General features: G+C 41.3%; 1 protein-coding gene across 1 annotated transcript in view; it reads right to left on the reverse strand.

Moving 5' to 3' along the window:
* Positions 1-12,349, reverse strand: part of LOC143136988 (interferon-induced protein 44-like) — a 28,142-nt gene extending 15,793 nt beyond the window's left edge. The window contains exons 1-4 of the mRNA XM_076297551.1: positions 12,290-12,349; positions 12,085-12,142; positions 9,262-9,298; positions 5,585-5,783 (exon numbers count right to left, since the gene is read on the reverse strand). Of these exons, the coding sequence (XP_076153666.1) occupies positions 5,585-5,783; positions 9,262-9,298; positions 12,085-12,142; positions 12,290-12,334 (339 nt within the window). The 5' untranslated portion in view covers positions 12,335-12,349. The remainder of the gene's footprint in view (positions 1-5,584; positions 5,784-9,261; positions 9,299-12,084; positions 12,143-12,289) is intronic.
* Positions 12,350-15,483: the final 3,134 nt, after the last annotated feature.

Genomic DNA, 15,483 nt, shown 5'->3' on the forward strand with positions numbered 1-15,483 from the left:
ATAAATGCAATTAACAATATAATTTAAATAAACCATTTCAGAAGTGTACGGCTTGTAAGAGTATTAACATTCAAGCTACATGGCACAGGAAACATTAAAGGAAAATCTGGTGATTTTTCACATAGATTTCCATTTTTTGGAGGACACCGAGTAGCAAAGGCAGCCATGCAGCTACAGTGCTACACTTTGGGGGCATGAACATTGTGGTTCACAAACATGCCCCCAGAGTTTAACGCTGTAGCCAGCCATAATCTGTACGCACTGGGCATACAATTTGTCAATGCTTTATTCATGAAATCATTCAATAGTACAACAATAAAAATAGCTACTGTCTGAAGCATGCCTGACGCACAAAAGATGATGCCTATGTTTAAGGCAAACAGAATGTCTCAACATCTCATCTTATCTCAACATAAGGATACAATAGAAGATGATCATTGGTGTAAACTTTGTCACAACATGATCAGCAGTTCTGGCGCTTAAAAATGCAATGTTACAGTCAGTTCCACCATTCAAGCGTAGTGCTCAGCAGCTTAATATTTTTCATGTGTTTAACATTAAAAGGCGCACTTAGCAGTTACGCTGAAGGCAGTGAGATTAGGCGTTGCATCCTACAGTCACTCTGTTTGGAACATTGCAGTTCGGATTCAAGAGTTCAAGATTGATAAAATTCAGTTAATGGGTAGAGTATGCGTAGAGTGGGAAACCCTTCTATGGCCGCTTAGATAGGGACAATAAAGAGGTGGCCATCAAGGCAGTGGTCTCTGCAGATCACCAGGCCCTCACTCTCTCCATCACCAATGTGTGTGCGGCACTGAGCAGGACTAATGCACGTAAGGCTGCTGGTCCTGATGGTATCCCCGGACGCGTACTAAGGGCCTGTACTGTGCAGCTGACTGAGGTTTGGACTGACATATTTAATCTGTCACTAGCCCAGGCGGCTGTCCCCGCGTGCTTTAAAACCACCTGCCAAAACACTCCACTGCAACCGGCCTTAATGACTTCCGTCCAGTTGCACTCACCCCCATCATCATGAAGTGCTTTGAGAGGCCGGTCCTGGCCCACCTCAAGACCTGCTAACCCCTCACTGGACCCCTTCCAATTCGCCTACCGTCAGAACAGGAGCACAGAGGATGCCATCTCTACGACACTTCACTCTGCCCTGTCCCACCTTGACAATAGCAACACCTATGTGAGAATGCTGTTCATTAACTTTAGTTCAGCATTCAACACCAGCCCTAGGGCAGCCGTGGCCTACTGGTTAGCGCTTCGGACTTGTAACCGGAGGGTTGCCAGTTCGAACCCCGACCAGTAGGCACAGCTGAAGTGCCCTTGAGCAAGGCACCTAACCCCTCACTGCTCCCTGAATGCCGCTGTTGTTGCAGGCAGCTCACTGCGCCGGGATTAGTGTGAGCTTCACCTCACTGTGTGTTCACTGTGTGCTGAGTGTGTTTCACTAATTCTCGGATTTGGGATAAATGCGGAGACCAAATTTCCCTCACGGGATCAAAATACTTATACTTATACTTATACCATTATCCCCTCCAAACTGGTCACCAAACTCAGTGAAGCGGGCATCAATACCTCTCTTTGTAACTGGATTCTGGACTTCCTAACCAACATACCTCAGTCTGTTAGGTTAGATTATCACACCTCCTCAACCATCACCCAGAACACTGGCATACCACAGGGATGTGTGCTGAGCCCTCTCCTCTAGTCCCTAGACACCCTGCACCTTCACCCTGCATACCTGTACATGGCTCTAACATTATTGTCAAGTTTGCAGACGACACTACGCTGATTGGTCTCATCAGCAACAATGATGAGACAGCCTACAGGGAGGAGGTCCAGCACCTTACATCATGGTGCAATGATAACAACCTGGCTCTCAACACCAAGAAGACCAAAGCGCTCCTTCAGGAAGTCTAAAGCGGGCGCACACACACTCATTCTCATCAACGGGACTGAGGTGGAGCGTGTCACCAGCTTCAAGTTTCTGGGTGTCCACATCTCTGAGGACCTCGCTTGGACCCTAAACACCTCTACCCTGATCAAAAAGGCTCACCAGCGTCTCTTCTTTCTGAGGAGACTAAAGAAGGTACATCTGTCCCCTCAGATCCTGGTGAACTTCTACCGCTGCACCATCGAGAGCATCCTCACCAACTGTGTCACAGTTTGGTATGGCAACTGCTCTACCCATGACCGGAAAGCACTGCAGAGGGTGGTGAAAACTGCCCAACGCATCCCCGGTTCGTCACTCCCCTCCATCGAGGGTAAACGATGCTTGCGTAAGGCACACAGCATCATCACAGACTGTTCACCCCACTCCCCTCCGAGAGGCGTCACAGGTCTCTCCGCACCCGAGCCAGCAGGTTTAGAGGAAGCTTCTTTCCTGCGGCTGTCACCCTACTGAACTCTAGCTCTGCGTCCTGGTGACATCCAACGAACTAGTCCCCATCACCCCCCCGCCCCTGCCTGATGCCTCCTTGCCTGTGCCTGTTGAGATGTCCACAACCATGGCAACCTTGACAGGGACAACAAGGAGGTGGACATCCCCCCAGCCCCCACAACTGCACTACCCTTTCCCACCCATAGTGTCTATTCATTTATGGTTATGGTTATGGTTATGGTTATGGATTTAGCAGACGCCTTTGTCCAAAGCGACACATAAATACAAAACAACATAATAATATTTAAGGTTGAACAGGGAACAGATTAAAATGTAGGTCAAATATAGTAAGGAGAATAGTTGTAGTACACAATAATATCAATTCAATCAATAGCCTAATAAAAAAGCAATGTAAAAAAGGGGAAAGGCAATAATAAAAAACAATAATGTCAATTCAATCAATAATATAAAACAATGACATGCTAAGACTACATTAAGGAGAATATCAATAATAAACAATAGTGTCAAATTAATTAACAGCCCAATTAAAATAAAACAACATTATATAAACCATAACACATAAGCGCTTAAACAACTAAGTATATGTTGAATAGGAATGTCTTTAGACCCCTCTTAAACGACCCAAAACTACCACAGGAACGGAGAGCACTGGGCAGTTCATTCCACCAACATGGAACCACTGAAGAAAAGAGTCTGGAATTAGACCCAGTTTTCATGACTGGTCGACACAACATACGCTCACCAGAAGACCGCAGTGGGCGGTTGGGGATGTAAGGCTTGATTATTGAATTAAAATAACTAGGAGCAGATCTAGTTAGTGTCCTATAGGCCAAAGTGAGAGATTTAAATTTAATTCTGGCTACTATAGGGAGCCAATGGAGAGTAACTAGGAGAGGAGTTACATGTGTCCTCTTTGGCTGATTGAAGACCAGGCGTGCTCCAGCATTTTGAATCAGCTGTAATGATCTTGTTACACAAGCGGGTAAGCCAGCTAATAGTGAATTACAATAGTCCAGTTTAGAGATGACCATGGTCTGAACAAGAAGTTGTGTGGAATCTTGTGTCAGATAAGGTCTTTACCATTTACAAATGTACATACTGTAATTACACTTATACTGTATATAGCCATATTCTACTGCTTTTCATCCTGAACATACACTTATTCTTAATACTATTGTGGTGAAACTGACCCGAGGGGATTATTGGATTATTGAATGATTGACTGCTGTGGAATGATTGACTGTTTGATTGACATGTGCTGGATGTAATTGCACTCACCTGTGAGCGAGGGGACAAGAAGGGGTGGAAGACATGTGGACGGTGGCACGCGGGGTGGGTGCTGTTCGTGGCTTTTAGTGTCACCGGCAGTGAAGCAAGGGGACGTGGGATTTAGTAAGTGCCCTACGGTCATATGGGTTCTGGTCTCCGCCGCCAAAGACTGGGCCTTTGCTCCGCGGCTATCTGCTACTTCCTCAGCCAAAGACTGGGCCTTTGCTCCGGTTGTTATGTGCTACCTCTTCCGCCAAAGACTGTTGCTCCGTTTGTTATCTGCTACTGCTATAAGGACTATTTTGCTCCGCTTGTTATCTGCTACTGCTATAAGGACTATTTTGCTCCGCTTGTTATCTGCTACTGCTATAAGGACTATTTTGCTCCGCTTGTTATCTGCTACTGCTACAAGGACTATTTTGCTCCGTTTGTTATCTGCTACTGCTATAAGGACTATTTTGCTCTGTTTGTTATCTGCTACTGCTACAAGGACTATTTTGCTCCGCTTGTTATCTGCTACTGCTACAAGGACTATTTTGCTCCGCTTGTTATCTGCTACTGCTACAAGGACTATTTTGCTCCGCTTGTTATCTGCTACTGCTATAAGGACTATTTTGCTCCGCTTGTTATCTGCTAGGCCTACTTCCCCGGCCAAAGACTGTTGCCCCGCTCGCTATCTGCTACTTCCTCTGCCAAGGACTATTTCGCTCCGCTTGCTATCTGCTACTTCCTGGGCCAAAGACTGTGGCGCTCCGCTTGCTATCGGCTACTTTCAAGAGACTCTGCTGGACGTCTGCTCGTTCCGGGCTGCTCAGCGGAACGTTCCCTTGGCGGGACTTACCAAGCCAGACCCTACAGGGGGGTCTTGTCATCAGAAGGGGGAAGTCTATTTTTATACAGACAATTTTTGTGTGTGTGTGTGTGTGTGCGTGTGTGTGTGTATGGGAATGAAAGCTCTTTTCTACTTAATTTTAGTATTAAAGCCTGTGACGGGATTGCCCGATCTGCAAGTATAGCCATTAGAACTAAGCAAACATTTCCCTTCTCCTCTATTGGTTTTGACCACTCTAGTAGGAGCCGGTCCTATGTGGTGTGCTGTGTGTCATGTTTTGCGTGCTGAGTGTGGAGATGTTTAGCATGTAGTGGGGAATGCTCCTGTTCATTTGGTGTCGTGCAGTAACTTATTTGCAGTGTTGTGGGTTGGGGGGGGGGGGGGGGGGGGGCATGGTGTTTGCTGAGTGAGGGTGGTTATATTTATTGGGGAGGTATCAGTCCGGGTAGGCCTATACAGTTTTAATGAATTGTACTCTTTAATTTTTTACCAAAGTTTCCCCCCCATAAAGGACTAGGAGAAAGAAAAATAATTGTGTGTGAATCACCTTCACAGCTATAAATGCCCAGATTTAGGGTCTGGGCTGTTTGCTTTTGATGCTTGCTGTACATATTCCCTTGCAAAAAATAACTGCTGTTTTTTCAAATACAGTTCAGTTATACTAAGGTAGGCTACAGTGCAGTACAGTATTTTCATGTCCAAAATACTGCATTTCTGTAGTAAAGTACAGTACTATGCAGTACAATGCAGTTTTTGTGTCTAAATTACTGCATTCCCTGCATAAAAACTGCAAATATTTTCTCCAAAACTGCGGTTTGGATACTCAGAAATCTGCAGTTTGACACCTGAAGTAATGCAGTTACTATTTTTTTTTTGTAAGGGTCTGGTTGTGCTATAGCCTACTCTGGCTGACGGGAGGGGGGCTTGCAAATTATCTTCATCAACATCATTATCAGCTTCGGAAACAGCAGCAAACCTTTTGTAGTGAGTCTTTCCCAGTTACCTCCCATTTATAGCTTTTCCATTTATTTTTTTGAACCTGTCACATTAAATAAGATACCATAAACACTTACCATTTTTGTGAAGCTGTGGCCGGCTAGTGTGTCAGCTAGGGCTCCAGTGGTCAGGCGCCCCTGGAAGATGCTGTCTATGGAGTTGATGAAGCTGGACTTCCCTGCTCCGATTGGACCATAGACCAGGATACGGAGATTCTTAACATCTGGGATGCTGATTTGAAATCTCCTCAAATGTTCTTTCATCTCATCCTTTGTTCTGTGCATTTATACATTGATGTGCATGAATAGTGTGGATGAACACACACTGAATAATAGCAATGTCATGTGAAACTACAGAGATTGTTGTAGTCCCTTTTGCTGAACATGATGTGCATGAATACACGCTGAGTGCTTAATAGACAGGGCAAAACCTACAACGATCTGATTAAGGTCACTAATGGGATTTCTTAAACTAATAGAGATGGAATTCCCATAAATTCACAATTCATAAATCTATCTTTAATTAGTTGATAGGTTTGCATGTATATGCATGAACATTCACAAAATAATGCACAGAATTCATATCTAGACTTATCTGATAAAATAATTGAATTTAAATATGTTGAGGCCAGAAAACATGACTCTGTCTACCTAGAGTCAAATTGTCAATACATGTCTTTGATATACAGTATATACAAATTATCTCATTAACACTTTGAATGCCGTGCTGTATTCGGAAGCTTTGGCCAAGAGTGCCAGCAATCTAGATCATTGTTGACGATTTTGTAGAGCCACAGCATATTCTATGTTATAGCTATGGACACATACTAAGGCTCGTTTGAAAGGTGAGACTTTAAGCTCTCAGTGGTAACAAGCTGTTTATTTCTACATGCTTCTGTTCCTGAGAAATACCAAGCTAACCAGTGGCTAGTTTTCAGCAAAATTGCTGTTTTTTTTTCTTTCTAGAAATGGAGATATAGGGCCCTATCATGACATTCTAAAGTGCATCGTCACTCGTCAAAAGTCTATTCAAATTTAGTAGGATGTCCAGTTCACATTGGGAGGGGTTTCGTTATCAAAAGTGGAGCGCATGGCGTAACAAGGTGTTCCTAGGTCTTTTAATCAGTCATATGGGTGTGTTTGGGGCGTAACATCATTTTAAACCAATGAGAATGACATCTGTCATTCCCTTTAACGGCGCAACGCGCGATATGTCAAATAAATGCATCGGTATTTTGGCATTCAACGGCGCATTTGAAGGAGGCTGCTTGCAAGACCGTATGGAATAGTCATTCTTAAACCATGCTTTACTAAAACCTAGCATAGCCTTCACGCATTTGCACTCGTCTATTATTTGAACTCATTGGCAAAGTGAAACTAACTTCACCAAGGAGTCAGTCAACGACAAGACAGTTATATGCAGTTACTTTCACTATTGACTGACAATGGGTTACCATCGAAAACATAGGCTGGAAAAAGCAACACTTACCCTAATGTTGCTCAAATGACTGAATAAAACAACATTTATCCTGCAGAGGAGTTGCTTATATCTCGTGACACTGCGTCTTCAGCTGTGCTCCATACGTGTCTCTCGCCTCTCCCCTAATCACTTTTAACCGTCATTACCAATTTGCAAATGATGGTGAATAACTAATCATCATGAGATGTACAGTATTTTGTAATATCTTTATTCTAATTATGTTTCCCATTGTAATCGTGCAATTTGTAATGCTTTGCATGGACGTGCGCTGGTGTGCGTTCATGAATGATAGAAGGATGGTGCGTGCACCTGCCAATATGACTGTTGACATGCGCTCTTAAAATAGCATATGAACAACTCGCCATTGACTTCTGACCAGGTTTAGGTGGTGTATGATAGCGATTTTTAGACAACGCGCCCGGTCCCTCCCTAGGTTGTTAATTGCCACACCCCTGGGCGCAATGCTTAAAAAATAAATGTGCAAAATAACGAATTCAACTTTCCGCGGGTGAATAACGAATATTACGCCATGCGCTAGTGACCCAAAATACAGCCCATAGTGTCTTTGATGAGTTTAAATGTTTAAAGTTTAAAAAGATTAAATGTCCAGATAAAATGTCCAGATTGTGCGTTTTCATGAGTAATATAAAAAAAAGCTAAAAACGCAATATTGCATTTTTGGCACTCAATGTGTTACCTATTGCACTCAATGTGTTAACTAAATACAAAAATGTCCCAAGCACAAATGGATTCTACGCGAAAAAGTACTATCGAAGAAAAGCTTGGTAGTGACCTTAATCAGATCGTTGTAGGTTTTGCCCTGTCTATAAGCCCTGCCATTCTGCTTTTGGTGCATTGAACCTAACTTTGGAAAACAAATATGAACAGTATTCAAAGGAAAGAGAATAGTTTGTTATGGTCCCGTTTGAATTGAATTTCACAATCAGCTCAGTGGACTACATCTCTCATTTCAAACAATATTCATGACCAATGGATGTGAAACAATAGGGTTAAATTAAATTCTCATTTAAACCAATGATAATGACATCTGTCATTCCCTTTAAGAGTGAGCAGCGCAACATCAAACAGGTATTTTGACAGTCAACTGATGGTTTTGACAGGCATCTGAAGAAATCTAGTTGCACAATTCCACTAGTTCTTGCAATACTAAAACCTGTGTTACAGGGTTGTGCACAATTCAAATTGCAATTCTGCTTCCTGTTTGCTACCTCAATTGAAATGCAAGTGAAATTCAAGAATTGAATTGGAATTTAAGAGCCAGTTTCAATTCCATTCTAGAATTGTGCACAAGCCTGCTGAGTATAGCCTACATGCATTCTACACTCATCTATTATTTGAACTCATAAGCAAAGTAAAACTAACTTCATTGTGGTCTCATAGTCAACGGCAAAATAGTTCTACCTCACTATAGACAGACAAGCCAAGGGGTTACAATTGTAGCCTGAAAAATGCAACACTTACCCCAATAATGTTTGAATGACTGAATAAATACCTAAGGATATATTGCGACGGTTGCAAGATAGGGCACTTGGTGTTTTCATCAGTCAGGAAACCAAAGTAAGACCTGTTTGCTCGTATGCTTGTACATGACATCACTTACTGGAACGATGGGTTTGTAGTAGCTTAGTTTGTATTAGTGCAATTATGAGTCTTTATTTCACAGTGCTGTAATAACTGTATAACTCAATATTTATGAAACAAACTGCAACTTTCTTTACATGAAAATGTAGTCTTAAATTAACAAACATAATTTATGGTCGATCAGGACCAGAAAATAATTTGTCTCTCGCCATTGACAACTGTTCACATTTTTTCCCTAAACTTAGGTCAACTGGAAGGGGTGAGACTTAACACTCAGTATCATTTGAAACTACAGAGATTGTTGAAGAAAAGTTTGTTTCATACCTCTGAAATTCATGCAGCCATTTTTCAAATTGGATGAAAAAATCATGTGTAGTAAAGGGGCTTCTGTGCTACATAACACCATTCAAGTAAGTGTCTAACTGCAAGCAAAGATCTACTGTAACTGCAAGTGATTGTCAATGGTTACATTGCATTAAATAAAAACTTTGAATTAATTGAATATGCATATCTGTTGTCTGATGTATCATCCAATATGCCATTTAAACGTAAAATAAAATAAAATAATTCTAATCGGGAAAAAAAGTAGTCAAACTGATTTTGTTGTGTAAGTTGTGTTCTTGCTGAAGGTTTTTAATTTGTATTTCTGTTAGTTAGTTGAAAGTAAACTCACCCCCAGTCCAGTGTCTTACAGTGATTCTCTTGCAGCACTGTGAAACAAATGATTATACTGATTAATGAAGTAACTACAGTATATAATGAATTACAGAACACCAACAACCTGATGACACCGCAGTGCCCCTAAACAGACTTTTTCATTAAAATACTGTAGCTGCTTATTTTTCGTGATGCTTGAATTTCACACTCTTTTCCCTTAATATATCTTGTAGTCAATTCACATTATAGTAATAATAATAATAATAATAATAATACATACAATCATACATATATACAACCTCAAATCAGAAAAAGTTGGGACTTTGTGTAAAATGCAAATAAAAACAGAATGTAATAATCTGCAAATCGCATAAACTCATATTTAGTTACTAAAAGGACACAGACGACATAATGATAAATGACAAATTTGACTATTTCATGGAAAATATATGTTCATTTTGAATTTCATACCAGCAATACTTTAAAAAAAAGTGTTATCTAAATGATCACATTCTGTTTTTATTTGCATTTTACACAATGTCCCAACTTTTTTTTTTTCTGATTTGGGGTTGTAGTTGTATGTTTCTGTAACTACACTATGTCTTCAAAATACTGTTACAAATTTACAATTGTAAATGTTCTACCCTACACAATGTTGAAGGAATATATCTTAAAAGTATGGGTGACAGTGATGGACAAGCTACTTAGAACATGTAGTGAGCTAGGGTGACCAGATTTGGGTTTGTGAAAAAGAGGACACTTCAGTGGGGGGGGGGGACTATACGCGCAAGATATATTTGGATGGCAACCCATCTTTAATGTTGCATATCTCTAAATTTGATCCAAGGTGTTTCTGAAAATACAAACTGAATCTTTTACAGTAGCCTAGCTCTATAATTTTGAACAATCTGTTTTAGAGCTTAATAATCCTGACCTGTGAAAACAGTTGTGTTGATTGGGACTGATGTGGATATGTTGTCCATTTTCTTATATCTATTCAATCATGTCTGGTCTATTATTAGGCCTACCTCTTTTAAATCCATTATTATTAGATATTTTTTTTGTAAAGAAATAGGCCTACATCTATCCCTTATGTTATGCCAACTTATTTAATTCACCTGCATATAGGCTACAGTAGCCTAGATAGAGGATTATTGACATTCTGCTGTTGTCAGTGTGCAGGCTATCCCTTAAAGGCAGTTTAAAGGGATAACCAAAGTGCAGTTTCCTACTCAAAGCTAGAAAGTTGCTAGGTCGGCAATCGTCCAGAGAAGGCCGCTCAGACAATGGCAGAAGTGTTGCGTCATGTTATATTTTTTACAGTCTGGTTATGAGTTGATGTGCCATCAAAATGTTTTTGGAGACGTAATGTTAAGGTCGAAAAACTCTGTCACTTTAGCTGATGAGCTCTCACCCCTCGCTGCCGTTCGATGCTTTGCTGAATATTGTGTAGGCTACCTGTAGGTCGGTCGTTGGCACCTTTATTTACGACCGACATGTAGCCTAAGTGCCTGCTTTGCAGGTCAGGCACTCAGCTTCATGTTGATATCGACCGAGACAAAAACATGGAAATTTACGTTTTAATTCGTCAGTGAACTTACTAAACAAGGACGTTTGCGCTATTGAGGTGACTGACTGACCAATTAAATGTTTGAGATTACTATCGACCAATGACGGTAGGTCAGGCTCAACACCCTACACTTTCCACTCAATGAAAAGCGAACTATAGGGGGAGGGCGTGACTAGTATGTGAATGAAAGACATAGGCTATCCATGAATGAAACATGAATGAAAGAGAGAGCAATGCAAATTCGCTGTAAACACGTTTGAGGCTAGAATAAACAAAATCCCGGACGACTTTGAAATTCCGCCCGGACACATTTTTAGGTTTCAAAAAGAGGACGTCTGGTCACCCTAAGTGAGCAAAGCTACCAGTTACTCTACATTATATGAAACTTAACTACACAAAAGCTTCCCCAAGACAAAATGTAGCAAGCTAATTTACATACATTACGCAAAAGTAGTTTACTACATCAGAAGCTACTTTGTAATTGTAATTTTAAAGGCAAAGTTTAGAACATGCTCATAGCCGAACTTCTAGGCACTTTTGCAGCTTTATGCCCTCTGCCCACTGAAAGACTTTGCAAAGATTTGGAAAAGATTTTTGAAAGACTACAGTCTCAGACCCTCTCACATCTAAAGACAAGTGATAGAGTTGTTGAGTCACAGACTATGATTTTGCAACAACTAGGGATCATGCAGGGTCACTATTTACAAGACTGCCACGGCTGCCCCCTGAAATGTTGGTGCTACAGTATTACAATTATCCAGTCAGTGCAAGTGCAAACAATTTTGCTAGACATAACAATAAAACCAGACTGCCACCAACGTCTTTGAAAGCACAATTTGTTGCTTCAGCTCTGCCATGGAAAATTAGTTTGTCTTACAGGTTTACACCGAATAGAGTAGCCTAAATATTTCCCAGACAATGCAGTGTCATGAAGGACCAATGCCTGTCTCTTCTCAGCTTTCATTGGACAAACGAGTCATGTTTGTCAGACTTATTGAATAGAACTGAACTTGCATTTATGGGCTGCCAGAAGGAAGCTCTACTGTGAGCTGCATGAATTCTCTGGAAAATGTAGCTCCTGTAAAAGCTACTGCACTACATGTTCAAAAAAACTGCTAAGCTACTGAAAACCTGCTTCAGAAAATAGCTACGCTACCAACAAGCTATTGAAAATTCCGTTAAGCTAGTAGCTTCACTACAAGTAGTGAAGCTACTGCCCATCCACTGAGGGGTGTTGGTGATTTAGTGTAACAGGAAATGTGTACTTACATGGAGAGGGGGCAGGTGGAAGCTCTTTAGATTTTGATCCTCCCATGTCTGGTTGTTTCTGAGAGAGAAGAGGGAGACAGCTTATCTAGTAAAAAAAAGTTTGCTGTCATTTTGATCCCAAAAGACATGAACCATTTTCCAAAATGTATCAAAAATGAACACACAACCCTTCAGAACAACATACCATAGATTCAACTCTACTTACTAGTAGTACTTCCACTACGCCTTTGAACCTGTAGGAAATATTCATATTCAAGGGATCTATTTCTTCAGCCCTAATGCGTCAGAAGTGATTTAAGTAGACAAAGATTAGGGAGATAGAGATTAGACTATGTCATCCTCAGCTCCTGTGGTAGGTCGCCCCAACAGGTTTTGGCGGAGTCTCTAAACTCAGTTATGGTGGTTGCTATGCTGTTGCTAGGATACTTGAGGTGGTTGCTATGTTGACATTTTGGTGGTTGCTAGGTTGTTGCTAGGGAAAATCATATGGTTGCTAGGGTTTTGCTAGGTTAGTTGTGGTGGTTGCTATGCTGGTTGCTAGGGTAATCTTGTTGGTTGATAGGCTGTCAACGTAAAAGTGGTTACTAGGATGTTGTATCTTGGTTGCTATGCTGTTACTAGGGTATTTGAAGTGGTTGCTAGGCTGTTGCTATGGTACTTGAGGTGGTTGCTAGGCTGTTGCTAGGTTAGTTGTTGTGGTTGCAATGCTGGTTGCTAGGTTAAACTCATTGGTTGCTATATTGGTTGCTTTGGTTTGCATTGGTTGTTAGGGTATTTGACATTGTTGCTAGGCTGTTGCTAGGGTACTTGAGGTGGTTGCTATGTTGGTTGCTAGGTAGGTGGTGGTTTAACCCTTTAGGCGCCAGAGTTTTTTTTCGAAATGTTCGATTTTGACATCTTAATTTCAAAAGGCTATATCTTAAGTGATAAGAGATAGAGACTTTCTGCAAATTAGAGAAATGTTAAGGATGAAGCCTGAGACAGAGAGTTGCTGCAGGTGGCCTGAAAACCTGGCATAGGATTATAATTGCTTAATGGCAGTTTATGTAGGGATTAAATTTCCCCATCTAATTTGCATATTATGATGTCATATGGTGGCGGCCATCTTGGATTATAGAATTTTCATGAAAAGTCACATGTTTGAATGATAAAATGCAGCACTTCTTTCCCCAAAAAATGTCCTTCACCTTCTGTATGCTATATTGCACAATAGTGAATGCTCAGGTAAATAGTAAGTAGTAAACACACTGTGTAAATCATTACTAATAAATGGCAGAAACAAACCAAATGCATGTAGCGGTAGGCTGGCCTTTTGCTGTAGAGATTTTCCATTTACTACATACAGTAGGCACTCTGATTCCATGTATGGGGTACATATATATTATTCAGATGACACACAAACACAAGTAGACAAGACCTGTTTAGTTCAAAAGCTCATTTGCCACGGCAAGGCACAGATCAGGAGTGAGATGAGGAAACAAGACAAGAGACAATGTTAGTATTATTTTTCTTTTTGTTGTTTTTGTTGGATGTTTTTTTGTTGTTTTTTTTAGCTGACAGACACACCCATCACAAGGACATGAACACACAAAAAATAACAAATATTGTACACTACTAAATGGTCAGGGAAATAAATAGTAAATCAACAGTGTAAATCATTACTAATAAATGGCTCACAAAAAAAGGAATTTATGTAGCAGGCCTTTTGCTGTAGAGATAATGACTCCCTATCCCTATCCATACAGGGCCGGCATTCCCATCATCTTGCAATAGACTATGCATAATGGCTCCCCTGCCCCGTGTCACACCGCCTCTGCTCCTGCTGCGAGCAGCACGGCCAGATCTGCCTCGCGCGCGCACCGAGTGGAGAGCTCGGACTAGGCCTACTGTTATTCTCATTGCGACTCCCCACCCGGCCTCTACGTTGCCCCTAACTGTCCTATGAGCACTTCAACCTCGTCTAAGATACCCAGTGGCATTAGACAAAGGCTCCACCACGTTACTGTCGCCACGATTGCGGAGAGGCACACACTCAGAAGACAAAGCTAGCGCTACATGGACATTACCTCCAGCCTCGTTCGCAACACCACTAACACACCTGCTAACTTCCCGATGAACACTCCGACCCTGTGAAACATTGTTCCCACCACTGACATTGGGCAAAGGATTCAACGTTTGTGCTTGGTGTAGGGCTAAACTCTCACTTTGTCCAGCTGCACCATTGCAAGGCAGGGACACATCTGAAGCCTGGTCACTAAACAAATCACCGTCATTTTCTGAAGGCAGATATTCCCCTTCAGAATCAGGCTCCGCGAATAGAAGACCCAACACTTCATTTCGGGTAAACTTTTTTGATGCCATTAGACGATAATCTAATGCAAATACTCGCTGACGTTATATCGCTCTGATAATATGGCTCACAGGCACATTAGCTCTGCTATTACTCGCACTGATTCAACACACTCTAGCTCAAAGACTTTGTTAAGAAGCATTTCTGGCATTTCTGACATTTCTGACATTTTCTGACTCGGGAATGACGTATGACATAAGAAATTCAATTTCCAAGGAATTACTAGTGCATGAAATTGCAATAAAATATGATGTAAAATATCATACAGAGTAAAAAAAAATAATGCAGATATAGTTACAATAGTGATGCTAAGGTACATATGATGGTTGTTATGCCAATTTAAGTGTTTGCTATGCTGGTTGCTGGGGTAATCCTGTTGGTTGCTATGGTGGTTGCTAGGTTGACATTGTGGTGGTTGCTAGGTTGTTGCTAGGGTAAATCATTAGGTTGCTAGGGTGTTGCTAGTGTGTTGCTTTATTGATCCCGAGGGGATAGATAGACAAGTCTTTGAATTGAAACACAAAATTAGACTGTTGTAGGCCTATAGCCTAAGTTGAATGGGCATAAGTCACTTGTTGTGAGGTACAGTAAATATCGTAGCAAATGGCCTATGGTGATGACACAGCTTTTAAAACATTTATTTCACTCTCGCTGGAGAACGGGCTGTTGCACAAACAAATTAATCAGGGTGCATCTGCATCTCCGTTCACCGCTATGGTTTTGCTAACCCAATCGCACAATAAATAATAACACAATAAATAGGTTCTCTCCATTGTTAACGTGTGACATTTCTCCATGTGGGGTAGTGTCAAGCAGTGAAGTGATAGCCTATTGTAGTCAGGCAATGTTCAGACAGAGGACGGGCACTGCTTTCTCTGTTGGTATTTCTGTCCCTCCTAAAACTGTGTTAAAATGGCGTTTTTAGCAGTCAAAATGTATTTCTTTTTTCCTAGGGAGAAACCCCCGGACTCCCGCTCACATCATCCGCACCCCCTCTCAGAAAATACTTCCAATGTCCCTGTCGTGACCTCATGAGCTAAAACATTAAT

The sequence above is a fragment of the Alosa pseudoharengus genome, unplaced genomic scaffold (assembly GCF_046254945.1).
Source record: "Alosa pseudoharengus isolate Yale_2024_CS ecotype anadromous, Long Island Sound unplaced genomic scaffold, YU_APseudo_1.1 YU_APseudo_1.1_scf_1, whole genome shotgun sequence".
In the NCBI taxonomy this organism is placed as follows: domain Eukaryota; kingdom Metazoa; phylum Chordata; class Actinopteri; order Clupeiformes; family Clupeidae; genus Alosa; species Alosa pseudoharengus.